The sequence below is a fragment of the Rhinatrema bivittatum genome, chromosome 2 (genome assembly GCF_901001135.1).
Source record: "Rhinatrema bivittatum chromosome 2, aRhiBiv1.1, whole genome shotgun sequence".
Taxonomy (NCBI): domain Eukaryota; kingdom Metazoa; phylum Chordata; class Amphibia; order Gymnophiona; family Rhinatrematidae; genus Rhinatrema; species Rhinatrema bivittatum.
This window is the reverse complement of record NC_042616.1, coordinates 96997043-97016156: the sequence shown is the minus strand read 5'-3', so window position 1 is coordinate 97016156 and position 19114 is coordinate 96997043. Positions and strand designations below refer to the sequence as shown.

Genomic DNA, 19114 nt, shown 5'->3' with positions numbered 1-19114 from the left:
TCTGCTGTGCAACAATTGCAAGCCTTGTCTCAATAAATAATTTAAAGCACCAAATTCGAAGAATCAGATAGTGTCTAAACAACAAAATATATAATTAAAAACTACTGCTAGAGTCAATAGCTGTTAGTAATTGACTATCAATAATATATAAAACATCAAATATTGCAACATGTAGCATAAACTATTTTAAAATTACCTTCACAACGATGGGTCCAAACACAGATTTGTGTGTAAACCGCAGTCTCTGCTATGCAGCTAATGTGAGCTGTCTTTCGGTAGCCATTTTTAAAGTGTCACTTTTGGCGCCGAAAAAATATCACAAAGGGGGCGTGGTTAGTATCTATTCGAAACATGTCAATCACAAAGGGGGCGTGGTTGATGTCCCGATTCTTACACTTTTTTCGGACTGTGCACTGCGGTACATGAAAAACTTCTTCAATGAAATAAGCATATTAAACTAATCAGAGGCTGTTAATATACAAACGTTGCCTTTCATATATTAACGTTCACAAAATGGGCGTGATAGTTATCTAAATACTGATATTTCAATAAAATTGTAGAAACACTCTCCAGTGAAAAGAAAGTGGAACTTTAAATAATTACTGTTCACAACTTTCCTAACAACAATCCAATCTATTGGTGTGGTGTGTATTTCAATAATATAAAAATCAAAAAAGATATAAAAAAGCATATGTAATAAATATTACCAAAAATTAATTTAAAATTTTTTGTAAAAATTCACGTCTAAAGTGGTTGTACTCATAAAATAACATAAATAAAATATATGGCACTAAAACAGTTGTAAAAGTGCTGGTGGCACAAAAAGCAAAGATCATAAAAAAACTGACAAATCAGACTCCATATTTAAACCATGTGGTACTACAGTATTAAATTCAAAAATATATTTTTGCTCAATTTGTAGTAGCAATTTATCCAAGTCACCACCTCTCCAGCTTAAATGTGGTTGTTGGATCACACAGAATTTGAAATCTTCAAATTTATGACCATTTTCGATGCAATGATCAACCAACGGCTTTGAGCTTATATTTCTTTTAATACTGCTCTTATGTTCTAGAATCTGTGTGTGAGAATAAAATCAGTGGAGATTTCCGATGATTCAAATGACATTATTATGGTAACGTTAGACATAGAGTCATTATATACGAATATACCCCAAGCTGCAGCATTAGAGATCTTGACTCAATTTTTTCAGTCTCGTACAATACATAAGCGGATTCCATGTGAATTTTTGAATGAAATAGCAATACTGGCATTGACAAAAAATTTTTTCAGTTTCGATAGGAAAATCTATCAACAAATTAAAGGGGTCGCAATGGGGTCTAAGATGGCACCCTCGGTAGCAAACCTTTATGTGGCACAATTTGAAAAGGTCAATTTAAGATCACATATATTTAACGATAACATACTTCTTTGGAAAAGATTTATCGACGATGTTTTTTTATTGTGGAAAGGAAGCATGGAGAGATTGATTGAGTTTTTTAACTGGTTGAATTCATTGGATCACAATCTCAGGTTTACTATGAATCATAGTAATTCATCTATTTCATTCTTAGACATACAAATATCCTTGGTAGATGGTAAATTTGTCACTGATATATTCAGAAAACCTACCGATACGAATAAATTGCTACATTACACCAGCAGCCACAGCAGATCCTTGTTGAAAAACCTCCCTTATTCACAGTTTTTGAGACTTAGACGTTTATGCACAACTGAAGAAATTTTTGATGAAAGATCAACACAGATGAAACAGAGATTTCTAGAAAAAGATTATCCGTTACAATTTGTACAAAATGGTTTAAATAAGGCGAAAAAACAAGATAGGCGAGCATTATTGAAAGTAGGAAAGAAATCTGAAAAAGCTAAGGATCGCTTTGTTTGTCCTATCACGTTTACACATTTGTCTTATCAAATTAGTACCATTCTGAGGAAGTTTTGGCCAATAGTACAAGTTTTACCATTTTTTAAGAATAAAGGGATCATGATAGCCAACAAGAAAGATAAGAATCTCAAAGATATCTTGGCACCTTCTGCTTTACCCAGGAAAATCATTTATGATAAAAGACCGCCAGGTCACCGCCCATGTGGGAACTGCATAGTATGCAAAGTAAATATGAAGACTAATTCTTTAAAGATACCTGGATGTAATACAGATTTTAAACTTTTCTCCTTTACAAACTGCAAAAGCAAAGGAGTGGTATATATAGCTATCTGTCCATGTAACAAATTGTACGTTGGTAAAACTATCAGAGAATTTAACAAACGGATTCTAGAACATAAGAGCAGTATTAAAAGAAATATAAGCTCAAAGCCGTTGGTTGATCATTGCATCGAAAATGGTCATAAATTTGAAGATTTCAAATTCTGTGTGATCCAACAACCACATTTAAGCTGGAGAGGTGGTGACTTGGATAAATTGCTACTACAAATTGAGCAAAAATATATTTTTGAATTTAATACTGTAGTACCACATGGTTTAAATATGGAGTCTGATTTGTCAGTTTTTTTATGATCTTTGCTTTTTGTGCCACCAGCACTTTTACAACTGTTTTAGTGCCATATATTTTATTTATGTTATTTTATGAGTACAACCACTTTAGACGTGAATTTTTACAAAAAATTTTAAATTAATTTTGGTAATATTTATTACATATGCTTTTTTATATCTTTTTTGATTTTTATATTATTGAAATACACACCACACCAATAGATTGGATTGTTGTTAGGAAAGTTGTGAACAGTAATTATTTAAAGTTCCACTTTCTTTTCACTGGAGAGTGTTTCTACAATTTTATTGAAATATCAGTATTTAGATAACTATCACGCCCATTTTGTGAACGTTAATATATGAAAGGCAACGTTTGTATATTAACAGCCTCTGATTAGTTTAATATGCTTATTTCATTGAAGAAGTTTTTCATGTACCGCAGTGCACAGTCCGAAAAAAGTGTAAGAATCGGGACACCAACCACGCCCCCTTTGTGATTGACATGTTTCGAATAGATACTAACCACGCCCCCTTTGTGATATTTTTTCGGCGCCAAAAGTGACACTTTAAAAATGGCTACCGAAAGACAGCTCACATTAGCTGCATAGCAGAGACTGCGGTTTACACACAAATCTGTGTTTGGACCCATCGTTGTGAAGGTAATTTTAAAATAGTTTATGCTACATGTTGCAATATTTGATGTTTTATATATTATTGATAGTCAATTACTAACAGCTATTGACTCTAGCAGTAGTTTTTAATTATATATTTTGTTGTTTAGACACTATCTGATTCTTCGAATTTGGTGCTTTAAATTATTTATTGAGACAAGGCTTGCAATTGTTGCACAGCAGAGATCACACTTTGGAATATAATTCTGGATCTAAAGATAACATGAACATGGTTTCTGCAACCGCAACGCTGACAAACACAGCCATCACTAGCTCGCACTAGAGAGGATTCCGATAACACTAATTCCTTAGACCGCAGTGCATAATTTTAGTGAAGTGTAAAAATCGATATATTAAGTATTCCTTTGCTATTTTAAATTCAAATTCATACTATCTATACAGTTTTTTCCATATAATTGAGAACTTACTTAGCTTTGGTTTGTCAAGATTGTTAAGAATTTTTGGCGCCAAAATTAGCATTTGAAAATGGCTACCAAAGCGCGGTTTATACTAGTTAAATAGCGAAGATTGTGGTTCATATGCAAAATTGAGCTTAGACACATTTTTAAACATCAATATTTCTAAGTTTTTTGTATCATTGATAGTTAGCCTCTATTATAATTAATAGCATATTACGTTTTTTATTTTTAGCGGTAGCTTATCATTAAGTGAGTATCTTATACATCATTAGCAGTTCGCTGTTATATATTCTGTTTTTAGTCAGAACATCCTCTGATGTTAGAAACACTCTCTAGCTGAATTTTTATTGTATTTTTATTGTATTTTTATATAATAATTTTTATATAATAGATTTTTGTATGACAGATTTTTATATAATTAATTAATTTTTTACAATAGTTTTACTATTTGGTGTGCTGGTTTATTTTAATATCATATTTTCAGATATGCATATGTGGTAAGTTGTTGTTTGAAATATATTAAGTTTTTTGTGAAACTGACACATATTGCAATGGTGGTTATTTCTCTTCTAGTTGTTTTATCATCGTTGGCACATTATCTGATTTGAGTGGATCATACATTATTAATGATTTGAATTTTGGAGGTAAAGTATTGTTTAAAGGTTATTGTCTAACGTCACTATTATTTATTTATGTATTTATTTCTATGTGTATTTATGTATTTTAACTTTTTTATTGAAATTCATTAGTCTGATTTTAAATTTAGATCTTTATAATGTTTAAAAAAGATGTTTATTGATTTATATAAATTTCTTTTTAATATTTATAAGATCTTAATAATATATCTATTGTGAGATATTTATTTGCTCAATATCTATTGTGAGATATTTATTTGCTCAATACTGATTGTTTATTTGTAGCCCCTGAGGCAGCGGCTAGAAGGCCGCGAAACTCGGCCAGAGTCGGGCAATTTTTCTGGAACGTCTCTGCATCAATAAAGTATTTGGAAAAGATAACGGCATCTATTCCTCTTGTGTTCACCTGACGGTATCATAGATCGCCTACCTCTTTGTTTTCTTGGACCATCCCTGATTCCAGATGTCCCGCGAGTACTGGCTCAAGTAGAACTGGTAGGCAGCGATGCGATAATACTCATGCTGTCCTGGAACACCTTCCTCCCAAGGGCATCCATCGCTCTGTGGTCCTTCCCTGGTGGCGCGAAGAAATGGGTCCGAGAGCACTTGGCCCCTCTTGAGGGCGGATTCGACCACCATTGACTGGTGAGGCAGCTGTCACTTATCGAATCCGGCAGCCTTCTGATTGACGGGAAGCACTGTGATGGAGGGTGTTCCCAAATCCTCAGCAGCAACTCCTTAAGGATCTCATGCACTGGGATTGCTACGATCTCCTTAGGAAGATCCATGAACTGGAGGATCTCAAGCATTTTGTGCCTGGCATCCTCCTATGTCAAAAGCTGGAATGGGATGGCCCCCACATCACCCTCATAAACCCTGTGAAGGTTAAGTCCTCAAGTTGAGACTTTCTTCACTCACCTGGAGGAGAAGGGTCTGATGGGAGACCATCCGATTCCTCGGCAGAGGACTCCATCTGATTATCCTCCCAGGTGTCAAAGGAACTCTCATCCTCACCATATGCCACAGTGCACTGTATGCCACAGTGCTCGACCTACATCCAGAGGTACAAGCACCGATGGAACTAGATGGGGGACTACAGGCTTCAGTGCCTCCGTTAGCCCCGGTGGAGCTTCCTCTTAGGAGGAACGAGCAATGACCATTGTATCGGTAGGGGAAGGTCTCAGTGTCCCTCCAGGCATCAGTAATATCCCATGAACAGACACCAACTGGGTTGATAACACACCAATAAGTACATTGAGTTCCACAGAAGCAGTACAAGGACGGGAGGCAGCAGCAGCAGCTCTGGTGCAGTCAGTGCCACGGGACTGAAGCCCTGCAGCGCCCGCTCTACTGCCACCTGGACTTGGCGCTCCAGCTCCTCTATGAACGTTGCCAATGCCAACACCGACTGGGTGGCCAGATCTTCCTCGGATCCATCGACTGGCACAAGGGCCATCGCAGACCCCAGGCATCAATGGAGGATGGGTGCTCTTCGCCATGGGGCTGCTTCGTGGGCATCGTGGCAAAAGCCAGAGCATTCCTGTGCCCGGCACCATGTGCCAATGGAGACCAGTGCCAATACTTCTTAGGCTTCCCTTGATGCTCGGCCCAGTCCTTCCCCAGTGCAGAGATCAAAGATGATGAGCCCGGAGAAGATAGACAACGGTCGAACTTCAGCACCCCTATCCTCCAATGACCTCGACAGAACAGATAGTCCTGCTGATGTTGATGGCATGGTGTCCTTCAATGTGGCTCCAAGGTCCTTCGATGCTGATGCCTACGGCTCAGACTTCCTCAATCAGAAGAGCTGATCCATCTTGTCGAGTTGAAGCAGATATCCCTTCGGTGTCATCTGGGTGCACAAGCAGCAACCCTGGACACCATGCGATGTCCCAGGCAGAGGATTCATACCTAATGAGGACCAGTGATGGACATGGACCTTGGGCACTATGGGGCATTGGTGAAAACCAGACATGGCAATGATGAGGCAAAACAAAAGGACCAAAAGACAAACATTGTCAATGGGCGGCGGGCACCGAGGCACCATTACCACGGGGGAATCGACTGCGAAAGAAAGCTTACCGAGATGCGAAAACCCTGACTCAGGATACTACGGGAAGGCACAAGGAAAGACCTGGCGACAGATCGAAAAGAAAAAAAAAATTCACAAAAGCCAAGTTTAGAGCTCAATCAAACCACAAGGTTCACAGCTCCACAGAAAAAGAGAAACTGAAGAGGGACCCCCACGTGGAAGCGTGGTATAGGGCATGCTGGGCATGCTCAGTGTGCCTAGTCAATGTTCTAGAAAGTTTGACATATGTTTTCCGTGATGGGCTCCATATGGTGATGTCACTCATGTGTGAGGATTACCATCCTGCTTGTTCTCGGAGAAACAATCAAGATTTAGAATTTGTTGCCAGAGAATATCATCATCATCAATTTCTATTTATCACATTCCATATACATCCCAATGCAATTTACAAAGCAGAAAATAAAACATATACAATAACAATCAGCTATATTAACCAAATAAACTATTGAAAATTAATACACAACAGTAAAGCAGCCTCTTTACCCATCACCCACCACTTTACAGCCCCCATCGAATCAAGAAGTTAAAGAACTCAGCTTAGATTACTAGCTTTAAAGAAACAGCTAAGATTATGCTGGTCAAGGTATCTAGCATAGTTGAGTTTAAAGGAGTTTGGACAAGCTCCTGGAGGAAGAGTTTATAAACCATTATTAGCCAAGTAGATTTGGGAAAGCCACTGCTTATCCCTGGGAGTCAGCAGCAAGGAGTGGTTATACTCTTTGGGTTCTGTTGGGTACTTATTACCCAGATTAACGACTGTGAAGATATAGGATGCTGGGCTTGATGGTCTGACGAGGAAGGTATACCTAATGTTATGTTCTCCAATGAAACCAAAGCAAAACTAAAGTAAATGGAAGCTCATGTTGCAGAGAAAGCAGATATGAGTGTTGCAGAGTTTCTAGTCTATTATACTCCCTAAGCAAAGATACTCATCAGTCCAGACTGCTGAAGGAGAATAAGAAAATTTAAATTTCATACACATATTTAAAATGGAAAATAACATTTGATATGTTATAACCATAGTATGATGTACATCTCCTTAAAAAGAGAAAAACAAAAAGTCCTAGAAATGCTTATCCGGAATCCATTTACTAGTTTTTAGACACAGCTTGCTGGGTTTGATATTACACAGATGTACTATCTAAATGTACAGTGTGTGTGAGAGTAGAAATCAAGAAGTAAATAATGGTTAAGATAATGCAAGAAAGCAAGGCAAAAGTAGATATAGCTACAAATTATTCACACAAAAATTGACAAGAGAAAGTCCAAGGACCTAGAGCTATAACAATTAGGATACACCATTATAAAAATGGTTATTTAGGTTAGCCTCATATATAAACACTTACTGAAAGCTGATAAATGACTGCAAAAGCAGTCAACAAGAAGTAGGTAGACACCTTGAATTCAGACACTTGCATGCTGTAAAATAGTATACCTCTTCAGATTTATAAGAAGTCTCCTGGGAATCAGCAGCATCTTCTAATTCTTCATCAACTACATAGTCTTCTTGCTCTTGGTGTATTTCTTGTTTACTGTATGCTTGCTGCGTGTAATCTTCATCCTTGAAGAGTATATAATAAAAATTCAAGAAATTTGTGGGCTTATGCAAAAAGTAGTATATGAAAATATGTATTCTAAGCATCACAGAAAACGATTTTTTTGTATCTTGTCTTTAGCAACTTGGAATTCCTAAAACCCGCTGAATTTCTTGGAGCTCAGACCTTTGTTATGACCATGCTCAGATAGATATTGGATTAACCCATTTAATACAGCAAAACAGAAAATAAGCAAAAAACTGAAATTCCTAAAAAGTAGACAAATCTAAACTTGTATTTAAACATTTCCTTACAGGAACCTTAAAATGAACAAAACCCAGGTAACAAATATTAAACTAAGTCCTCCTAATGGTTATGACCAAAATTAGCAGAAATGATAGTACAGTATAGGGGGTGAAATGCTGTACACAAAAACCAGAGCTTCACACCCTAGACCAGCGATTCTCAACCGGTGTGTCGCCACACACCAGTAGGTGTGTCGCGTGCTACTCGCAGCTGGCGGGGGCCGAAGAAAAGAAGACCGGCGCTGCTAGCCGCCGCCTGAGAACGGGCCGTCGGGGCCGAAGAAAGGAAGACTGGCGCCGCTAGCCGCCGCCGGAGACCAGGCAATCGGGGCCGAAGAAAGGAAGACCGGCGCTGTTAGTCACTGCCCAGGCCGGCGGGGCCGAAGAAAGGAAGAGTGGCGCTGCTAACCGCCGCTAGAGACCAGGCCGGCGGGCTGATGACGAGCTGCTCAGCTGGACTGCCTTTATGTGTGTGTGTGGCGTGTATGTGAGGCAGGGAGCTTCTGTGTGTGTGTGTGTGGAATGTAAGTGAGGCAGGGTGCTTCTGTGTGTGTGTGGCATTTATGTGAGACAGGGAGGGTGCTTATGTATGTGTGTGGTGTATGCGCAAGAGAGAGATGGAGCATTTTTTGGCTGGCTGTGAGAGAGAGATGGAGCATGTGTATGATTGAAAGCCTGTGTGTAACTAAGAGAGAGTGAGAGCATTGTGTGATTGAGAGAGATTGTTCAGAGAGGTGATGTGTGAAAAAGACTGATCAAGGAGATGACGTGTGTGTGTGTGAGAGAGAGAGAGAGAGAGAGAGAGACTGCTTGTGGTCCCTAAGGAAGAGGACCGCGAGGATAACTTCAGCAGCTACTGCTGCTTCTGATGTGGCCTGCAAGGGAAAGGAGTAGGAGAACTGCTGGAAAGGGTAAGTAAAGGTTGCTTTTTAAGTTCATTTTTCTTGATTGACTACCATTTTAATTATTAGGTAGTATGTGATGTGTCTGCTGTTTTGAAGTATGTTATTGGTGTTTGAAGAATTTTTAATAATTTTTAAGAGTTTTTAATTTTTAGATGATTTTCTATTCAACTGTTTTGAAACATTTTTTCATATAGTTTTACAGTTATTTCTTTGTGGGAATCTATAACAGCTTGGCTTTTTCTGTTTTCCTAATGGGAGGTGTTTTGGTGTTTAGGGCCTGGTTTAATATTTGTAGTGTTGCCTTTTTATAGGTGGGGTTGTTCCATTTGAGTGCTTGCCATAATGCAGGTGTAACTTTGTGTGGATTAGTTTGTGTGCATTATTGCAGATCCTGGGACTTTGTTAAGTGCTATATCTCGGCTTCCATTTCTCCAGGTTTGCTCTGCATGCAGAGTGGCTTTTTTGGGTTTTCATTCCAGTTTGTCTCCATATTTGTAATTTGTGGTCTTTCTGTACTTGATAAAGGTCGATCTTTTGTGCATGTCCGAGGTGAGATATTTTAGCCTGCATGTAGGCACATAAAATACCTCAGTTTATTTGTTGTGTTTTCTCAATTGGACATGCATTGGTAGTGAACTGCTGTCTTTCTATAAGTAGGGCTATTGTGCCCGGTAGCAGAGGGCGTTTGTGTTGCTGTTATCGAGAACACCAGAATATCTTTTTTGTATGGTGAGTTGTACGGGGAATGTTCTAGTTCTGCTTTATACCCATTACTGATGGTCAGGGGTGGGGTTAGCCCTGTGACTGTCATGTGTTCAGTGTGTCTCGTATGTGAGGACCATCTGTCAGGTGTGTCCTGACAGAAAAAAGGTTGAGAACCACTGCCCTAGACCATACCACTCCCTTGAGTTTTAGCAAACCATATATATGACCCTGCAATTTTTTCATTAAATCTTAGCTACCAGACACCAGACCATTCCCCAAGCTTCCCTAGATTCTTCCTCATGTTCTCCTCACCTGATGAAGGCATATAGTGAAGCTTGAGGAAGGGTCTAGAGTTGGGAAACTAAGATTTAATGTTAAAAAAATTCAGGATCGTGGATTTGGGTTGCTAAAACCCAAAGGAGCAGTACAGTACAGGAAGTAAAGTTCTAATGGAAAATAAGGAATGTAGATTTTAAAATGCAATCACACACACTACTTTTCCTCCTTCAAGCTGTGCACATCCTCAGAAACACCTCCTCCTAATGCAGCTAAAAGTCTGCACGTTGTGGAACCCAGTGTGTACTTTTAGTCAAATTAAGGGTGGCCAATTTTAAGACCACCCTTATACCTTGGTAAATAGGTTTTTAAAATTATTCTCCCCATGTCTACAGGAGAAAAAAAAGCTTAGTACATGTAACTCTTAGTCTCAGATTTATCTGTACTAGCCCTCAATGGCAATTTTTAATATATGCTAGCAAAAAACAAAAAAAAAGGGCAGGGGGAGGAGAAGAATATGGAAACTCAAAAATAATGAACTGAACCCAAGATATTGGACCTATTACTCATTAAAGGAGCCTTTAGCATTTTCTACTCGGGCCGATACAGCAAAATCGCGGGAGAGCGGGCGAGCGCTCGCTCTCCCGGTGCGCGCACAGGCCACTCTCCTATGCACGCGATACAGTATTTTATTAAAATTAGGGCCGGTGGTAAAAAGAGGCGCTAGAGACACTAGCGCGTCCCTACCGCCTCTTTTTTGACAGGAGTGGCGGTTGTCAGTGGGTTTGACAGCCGACGCTCAATTTTGCCAATGTCGGTTCTCAAACCCGCTGACAGCCACGGGTTCGGAAACCAGATGCCGGCAAAACTGAGCTTCCGGTTTTCAACCCGCGGACCTATTTCTAATTTTATTTTTTCTATTTTATTTTTACTTTTTTTTTTTTTTTTTAAACTTTCGGGACCTCTGACTTAATATCGCCATGATATTAAGTCGGAGGGTGCACAGAACAGCTGCTTTTCTGTGCACTTTCCCAGCGCCCGGAGAAATTAGCGCCTACCTTTGGGTAGGCGCTAATTTCTGAAAGTAAAATGTGCAGCTTGGCTGCACATTTTACTTTCTGTATCACGCGGGAATACCTAATAGGGCCATCAACATGCATTTGCATGTTGCGGGCACTATTAGGTTCAGGGGGGGGTTGGACGCACATTTTGGACGCGCTATTACCCCTTACTGAATAAGGGGTAAAGCTAGCGCGTCCAAAACATGCATCTAATCGCAGGTTAACAGTGCGCTCCACCGGAGCGCACTGTACTGTATCAGCCTGAATATGATGATTTACCTTAACACTGTACTCCTAACACTGTAATCCTAACATCTCCTGCAACTAAATGGTTGCTAATTGGATTAGTATTATACATGGAGCAATCTCACTCATACCTCATTGCCTCTATATTGGAATTCAACCTGGATTTCACACTATCTAGATTTTTTTTTCCTTTTATCAGCACTGTAGTTTTATCTCAAAAGCTCAAGTACAACATTGTTGATCAACTACTTAGGAATACAAGAACAGTGTATCTGTAAAGGAGAACATTGTACACCACATCAAGTGCGTCACATAATAAATGTTTTCATGAATAGGTTAACAGTTTAGTCTTTGTCAAGCTTCTCCAATGATACAGATTAGTCATTCACAGTGGAAAATGCCACCATATGGTGTTTTCCTTAGCTGCACTGGGATTTCTTTGTAATAGTTGTGACTTTTACACAAATAATAGCTAGTCACCCATCCAAATGAATATTTAAAGACACAATATTCAAAAGACTTTACGTGGGTTAGTATATGTTTACACATGTAAAAATGTGGTTTGAATACTGCCCCACTTACTGTGGATTAATAATGTGCACAGTAAAAAGAAGGTGGCGTTAGGTCAGGAAAGGATGGCAGAAAGACCTGCATATTGCATATTCATACCAACTGCTACAATCTCTATCACTCTCCCTAGATCTCCTATGCATGTCCCATGTTATATGCATATATATGTCCCATGCATATAACCAAGCCCCTGTTTACCCGACCCCTTCCCCTTCCCCTCCCCCCAGTTCTATTATCAGTTACACTGTAAAGCCCTGTTGGCTGATTTCACGTTGTAAGGAAACCAATGTGATGTTTTCTTAACGAGTATTAGTATATAAAAAACTTTAAATAAATTATTGTCCATGTCTCCAGTACCTCCAATGGAAGGCTACTCTATGCATCCACCACCCTTTCTGTATAGAAATATTTCCTTCAATTGATCCAGAGTCTACTCCCTTTATCACCCTCATCTCATGACTTCATTTTGAAATCCATGCACATACTTTAACACTGTATACTTTGCAGCAGTTTCAAAGCCACTTCTTTTCCCCCTACACTCTCTCCTCCCCTCCTCTAGCCTTGGCTAGACTATCCAGTAAGCCTTTAATTGTTATACTCCAAAAATCTGAAACAAAGTACCACCCTCAAGTCATGTTGGCTCACTTTCAGGAAAAAAACAAAAAACTGAGGAATGGCTCTTTGGCCACATCTTCCTCTAGACTGTCCTTGGCACAGACACTCAGTCTTTTCTGACTTATCTACCTGAATCATCAAGTAATTTACACACCTTGGTCTCAATGCTATTGTAAATTTGATTCAACTGTGATTGTAAATTATCTTCAACAAATGTACTGTAACTTATTTAAACTTGCTTTGTAAAGCAAGTTTGCTTAGCATGAAAGGTGTTTTTCATAGATAGCAGGATGAATTAGCCAACATACATGGGTAACATCAACCGGCAGCACCAAACAGACTCTTCTCTCCTACCTAGTAGACCTTTAAGATCTACTGAACATGTGCAGGAGTTTCCTGCAGGCATTGCTTCATGTGCCTTTTAAGGTAAATGCCAGTGTCCCTAAAAAAAGATGTGCATCATTGAACTTGGGGCCTGTTGTCATGCAAATAGACTGAACAAAAAACTGCAGGCCTAAGCAACACAAATAAGTCTTCAGCAATGTAATGATCTTGGCAACTTCATATGAGACTGCGATTCACACAGAGGAGCATAAACCATGATTGTTCTTCCATTCCAGACATTTGTCAGCACCTCACAATGTGAGAGGAGAACCCTGGACAAGAAGTTTGCACATGTCCTTCGTGAAAACTTTGTATCAAGTCATGAAACCAGCTATGAATGGGTCTTGTTCAACACATACCCACTGATGAACTTTACGTGAATACTGATATGCATCTGGACTCAGACATCCTTTGCATCCCACCAATTCCTTGTCAACAGGTAGTGGTGATATCCAAGCAATATCAACTTTGGATCCTATGGAACTTTGGATCCTATGGAACTATTTTTTCAATGAGGTTCCAAACAGAGAAAAGGACTCTGAAATATACAGACTGTGCATTATCCTGCAACATTTTCCAAAAGGGATTCTATTCCCTAGAGTTTATAAACTGGGATTTTCCAAAAGGACCTCTGCTAAGGGATTTCTTCCCTAGAACTCTGACTGTTGCAGTTCACTAGATGTGCAAGTAAGACTGAGTTTCAGGATCTGTAACCAAGAAGCAGGAGTCTTAAAGAACTAAAGCTAAGAACATCTTTACCCTAATCCTGCCAAAATATCTCACAGAGATATCTGTGAGATCTTTGGGTTCTAACTATCACCCTACTGCACAAGGACTTGCTGGATAATCCCCGCGGCATGTTGAGGCAGATCTGGTTAACCAGCAACAGTTAAGAACATGCCATACTGGGTCAGACCAAGGGTCCATCAAGCCTGGTATCCTGTTTCCAATAGTGGCCAATCCATGCTATAAGTACCTGGCAAGTACCCAAAAATTAAGTGTATTCCATGTTACTGTTGCTAGTAATAGCAGTGGCTATTTTCTAAGTCAACTTAATTAATAGCAGGTAATGGACTTCTCCTCCAAGAACTTATCCAATCCTTTTTTAAACACAGCTTTACTAACTGCACTAACCACATCCTCTGGCAACAAATTCCAGACTTTAATTGTGCATTGAGTAAAAAAGAACTTTCTCCGATTAGTTTTAAATGTGCTACATGCTAACTTCATAGTGTGCCCCCTAGTCCTTCCGAAAGAGAAAATAACCAATTCACATTCACCCGTTCTAGACCTCTCATGATTTTAAACACCTCTATCATATCCATCCCCCAGCCGTCTCTTCTCCAAGCTGAACAGTCCTAACCTCTTTAGTCTTTCCTCAGAGGGGAGCTGTTCCATCCCCTTTATCATTTTGGTCGCCCTTCTCTGTACCTTCTCCATCACAACTATATCTTTTCTGAGATGCGGCGTCCAGAACTGTACACAGTATTCAAGGTGCGGTCTCACCATGGAGAGATACAGATGCATTATTACATTTTCCGTTTTATTCACCATTCCTTTTCTAATAATTCCCAACATTCTGTTTGCTTTTTTGACTGCTGCAGCACACTGAGCCAACGATTTCAATGTATTATCCACCATGACGCCTAGATCTCTTTCCTGGGTGGTAGCTCCTAATATGGAACCTAACATCTTGTAACTATAGCATGGGTTATTTTTCCCTTTATGCATCACCTTGCACTTATCCACATTAAATTTCATCTGCCATTTGGATGCCCAATTTTCCATTCTCACAAGGTCCTCCTGCAATTTATCACAATCTGCTTGTGATTTAATTACTCTGCATAATTTTATATCATCTGCAAATTTGATTACCTCACTCGTCTTATTACTTTCCAGATCATTTATAAATATATTGAAAAGCACGGGTCCCAGATCCCTGAGGCACTCCATTGCGAAAACTGTCCATTTAATCCTACTCTGTTTCCTGTCTTTTAACCAGTTTGTAATCCACGAAAGGACATCGCCACCTATCCCATGACTTTTTACTTTTCCTAGAAGCCTCTCATGAGGAACTTTGTCAAATGCCTTCTGAAAATCCAAATACACTACATCTACCAGTTCACCTTTATCTACATGTTTATTAACCCCTTCAAAAAAGTGAAGCCGATTTGTGAGGCAAGACTTGCCTTGGGTAAAGCCATGCTGACTTTGTTCCATTAAACCATGCCGTTCTATATGTTCTCTGGTTTTGATCTTTAGAACACTTTCCACTATTTTTCCTGGCACTGAAGTCAGGCTAACTGCTCTGTAGTTTCCCAGATCGCCCCAGGAGCCCTTTTTAAATATTGGTGTTACACATTAGCTACCCTCCAGTCTTCAGGGTGAAATGAAACTGGCTTGTTGACTTGCTGACCAGCAACAGTTAAGGGTGAGATGAAACTGGCTTAATTACTTTTCAGTAGGGTTAATTGTTTGGCAATTGCATAATTAACAAGTGAAAAGTTGGCATGGAGATAATGCATAAGAGTTTTACAAAGCAAAGCCCTCATTCATTAGAGTGCTTTGCTCTGTAAAACTCAAAGTTTAAAAATGTAACAATTTAAAAACAAATAAAAGAAAGAAATGAAATATATGTACCATATTAAGCCTTGTATAGTTATGCGGCTACAATAAAACCTATTGATTACCTCACAAGAGTGTAAGCAACTGCTCCCTTAAAACTAATGAATTTTTATCATCAGATTATACATTAAGTCTTAGTCAATAGTAGTCAGCATCTACCCTCATTCTCCTTAGTCAATAACAAAGCTAATCCTAGCCAGAGAGATGAGCAGGTATTTAGCATTGCTAATTCATCCTATCTATGGAAAACGTTTACAGTAAGCAAACTTGCTTCTTCTGTCAATAAGCAGGCTCCAGCAGCCATGACTTGTAGGGAGTCCCAAGCTGAAGGCTGCAGTGGGGCGTTTACTGAGTAAGCAACCTGGATTTCACCGTGGACAGTTGACTACTGTGAGAACTGGTTATGTACAACTGCTTGTCCGAATTTACTTGTAATTCTTGAGATTGTCCAGATAGTAACAGAACATAAAGGTGTGTACAGAGGACCCTGTTGCAGCTTTGTAGAAGTCTTTGAGGAATACTTCTCGCAAATGGGCAACAGAAGAGGCCATAGCACTCATATGAGCTTTGACAGCAACTGATTTGCAAGCCTGCTGAAGAGTAGCAGAGCTGAGTGTATTCTGCTATCCAGTTTGACAATATATGTTTCACAAACACTACTCCAAGTCTGTAAGAATCATATGAAACAACATAGTAAAATAACATAGTAAAAATGGCAGAAAAGGATCAGATACCTCATCCACTCTGTCCAGCAAGCTTCTTATAGTAATATCTGCCACTCCTTGCAATTACCCACAAGCCTTATGATAAGGGCAGTAATATTTACACATGGGTGAATCCCTAGCTACAGGCTGGACCCAAACCAGCGGGACCAACAGACACCAAACCAGGTGCCAACAGGCACAACAGAGGTGATGTTGGTAATAGTGGGAACAGCCTGAACCAAAAACAGGGGCCTATGGATGGAAGAGTTGGATTCACAGCTGCAAGAGGTTTCACAGGACAGGTTGGCCGAATCTGCTATCTCGCTGGCCATCCCTGTCTAAACAATAAAGCGCAGCAAAAGTGCGGAAAGAACTCCATGTCGCAGCCCTGCAGATCTCTCCTATTGGAACTGCATGCAGGTGGGCCACAGACGCCACCATGGCCCTTACAGAGTGCGCCATGGCGTGGCCCTCCAGCTGCAGTCCCGCCTGGTCATAGCAGACGGAGTTACGGTCCACTAGCAAGGTGGAAAGTCTGCTTACTAAGAGCCCAACCAGACTGTTGGGTCAAACGAGACAAACAGCTGAGTGGACAGCCCATGGCCTGCCATTATGGTCCAAGTAGAAGGCCACGGCCCTCTTACAATCCAGCGTGTGCAGCGCTCTCTCTCCCAGGCTGGCTTGAGGCTGGGGGAAGAAGAAAGGCAGAACTACAGATTGGTTAAGATGGAAATCTGTAACCACCTTCAGTAGGAACTTAGGGTGCGTGCACAGAACTACCTTGCCGTGGAAGAACCTCGTGTAGGGTGGATAAGTCACCCAAGGCGTGCAACTCACTGACCCTGTGTGCCGCTGTGATCATTATCAAGAAGACAACCTTCCATGTCAAATGCTTGAGAGTGCACAAGCACAGCGACTCAAACGGCGGTTTCATCAGCTGGGGCAACACCACGTTTAGGTCCCAAGAAACCACTGGGGCCCACAGTGGAGGCCACAGCTGAAGCAGCCTCCGCATGAATCACCCCATCATAGGCTGCACCGCGATGGGTGAACCGTCCACCCAGGTGATCTCCTATGGCACTGAGGTGCACTCGAACGGAGTTGGCCTTAAGTCCCACCTCCGAGAGGTGCATTAGATAGTCCAGAAGTTGTCAGAAATGGGCAAGAGAAGGGATCAAGCCCCCTCTGCTCACAACAGATGGTGAACCTCTTTCATTCTAAGGCATAAGACTTCCTGGTGGACAGCTTTCTTGAAGCCACCAGGACCCGGGCTATGTCCTCCGAAAGGACCAGGGGCTGCAGGATCAACCTTTGAACATCCATGCTGTGTGCAACAGGGCACGGAGTTGAGATGGTGCAGCCTGCCCTAATCCTGGGAGAGGAATCGGGGCAGTCCCCAAACGGATCGGGTTCCACCTGGACAGTTCCCGCAGAAACAGGAACCAGACCTGTCTCGGCCAATGCAGGACAATAAGGATCATGGATCCCCGGTCCTGGCGAAGCTTCAGAAGAATCTTTGGTCACTAATGGAAGAGGCAGATAGGCATACAGGAAGCCCGTCCCCGAATGGACGGCAAAGGTATCCGTGGGTGGCACGCCATCCAACCTGGACAGAGAGCAGTACCGGAGAACCTTTGCATTGCTGGGGGAGGCGAACAGGTCCACATCTGGAGTCCCCCAGAGACGGAAAATCTGATTCACTACCTTCTGTTTCAGGGATCACTCATGGGACTGGAAGGTGCAACTCAGCCGGTCCGCCAGGGTGTTCTCTGCGCCCGCTAAGTACAAGGCCCAGAGAAACATCCCCTGCGCCAGTGCCCAGCTCGATCTGTACTGCTTCCTGACAAAGGAGGAAGGATCTGGTACCCCCCTGCTTGTTGATATACCAAATGGCCACCTGGTTTCCCATTCAAACGAGGATGACCTTTTTGGCCAAACGATCCTAGAAGGCCCACAAGGCGTACCGGATCACCCTCAGTTCCAAGAGGTTTATCTGAAATTGAGCCTCCTGCTCGGTACAGAAGCCCTGGGTGCGGAGGCCATCAACGTAGGCTCCCCACCCCAAGCGGGACCCATCTGTGGTAAGCACAACCTGAGGTGAAGGTGCTCAGAAGGGAATACCCCGCTCCAGGCTGAGTAGAGATGTCCACCAAGTCAGGGAAGTCCTGAATGAGGAGGGCACCTGGATACGGACCTGAAGGCCCTGGGTGGCCTGTCGCCACTGGGAGAGGTCCACTGGGCTCGGCGCATATGTAGACAGGCAAAAGGAGCGACACGTACGGTCGCAGCCATGTGTCCTAGAAGCTGCAACATATGCCGCGCTGAAACTAGCAGACTCCGATGAATCTCCCATGCTGCCAAGGTCTGACGGGACCCTGTTGTTGTCGTTGGGCTGGAAGCAGCGGTAGATGGTACTTGAACAGGTTCTTTTATTTGAGAAACTGTTTCTCTAAAATTCACGCCAAAGAAGTTGTCTCCCAGACAAGAGAGGTCACGGATGTCATTTCGCTTGGCGTATGGCATCTCGCTAAACCATGCCATACGCCAAGCTCCCACCCTCCACAAGTTGTAGAAAAGGTTTTAGTTTTTGAATGCATTCGGATTGGTATTGCACCATACAGAATTGGTGAGGAGCAATACAGCAGCAAACATGGAGCCTTGAAAAAGCTTTCTTGCCAAAATTTCTGGTAGTCTATGGTCCTTCACTGATATGAATTTGAATGAATTCTTGTCTTTTTGCCTTCTTGAGGGCAGATTCCACGATGATAGTGCGGCAGTTTCATGACTCTAAACTCCGGAAATTTGTAGACTTTGTATTTTAGATCCAGTTTCCTAGCCGCGGGAATGCCAAAGATAG

General features: G+C 41.2%; 1 protein-coding gene across 9 annotated transcripts in view; it reads right to left on the bottom strand.

Moving 5' to 3' along the window:
- Positions 1–19114, bottom strand: part of RBM33 (RNA binding motif protein 33) — a 523998-nt gene that overhangs the window by 381259 nt on the left and 123625 nt on the right. For all 9 annotated transcript variants that reach the window (XM_029588463.1, XM_029588468.1, XM_029588464.1 and 6 more), the window contains exon 6: positions 7762–7887. In XM_029588463.1, the coding sequence (XP_029444323.1) occupies positions 7762–7887 (126 nt within the window). The remainder of the gene's footprint in view (positions 1–7761; positions 7888–19114) is intronic.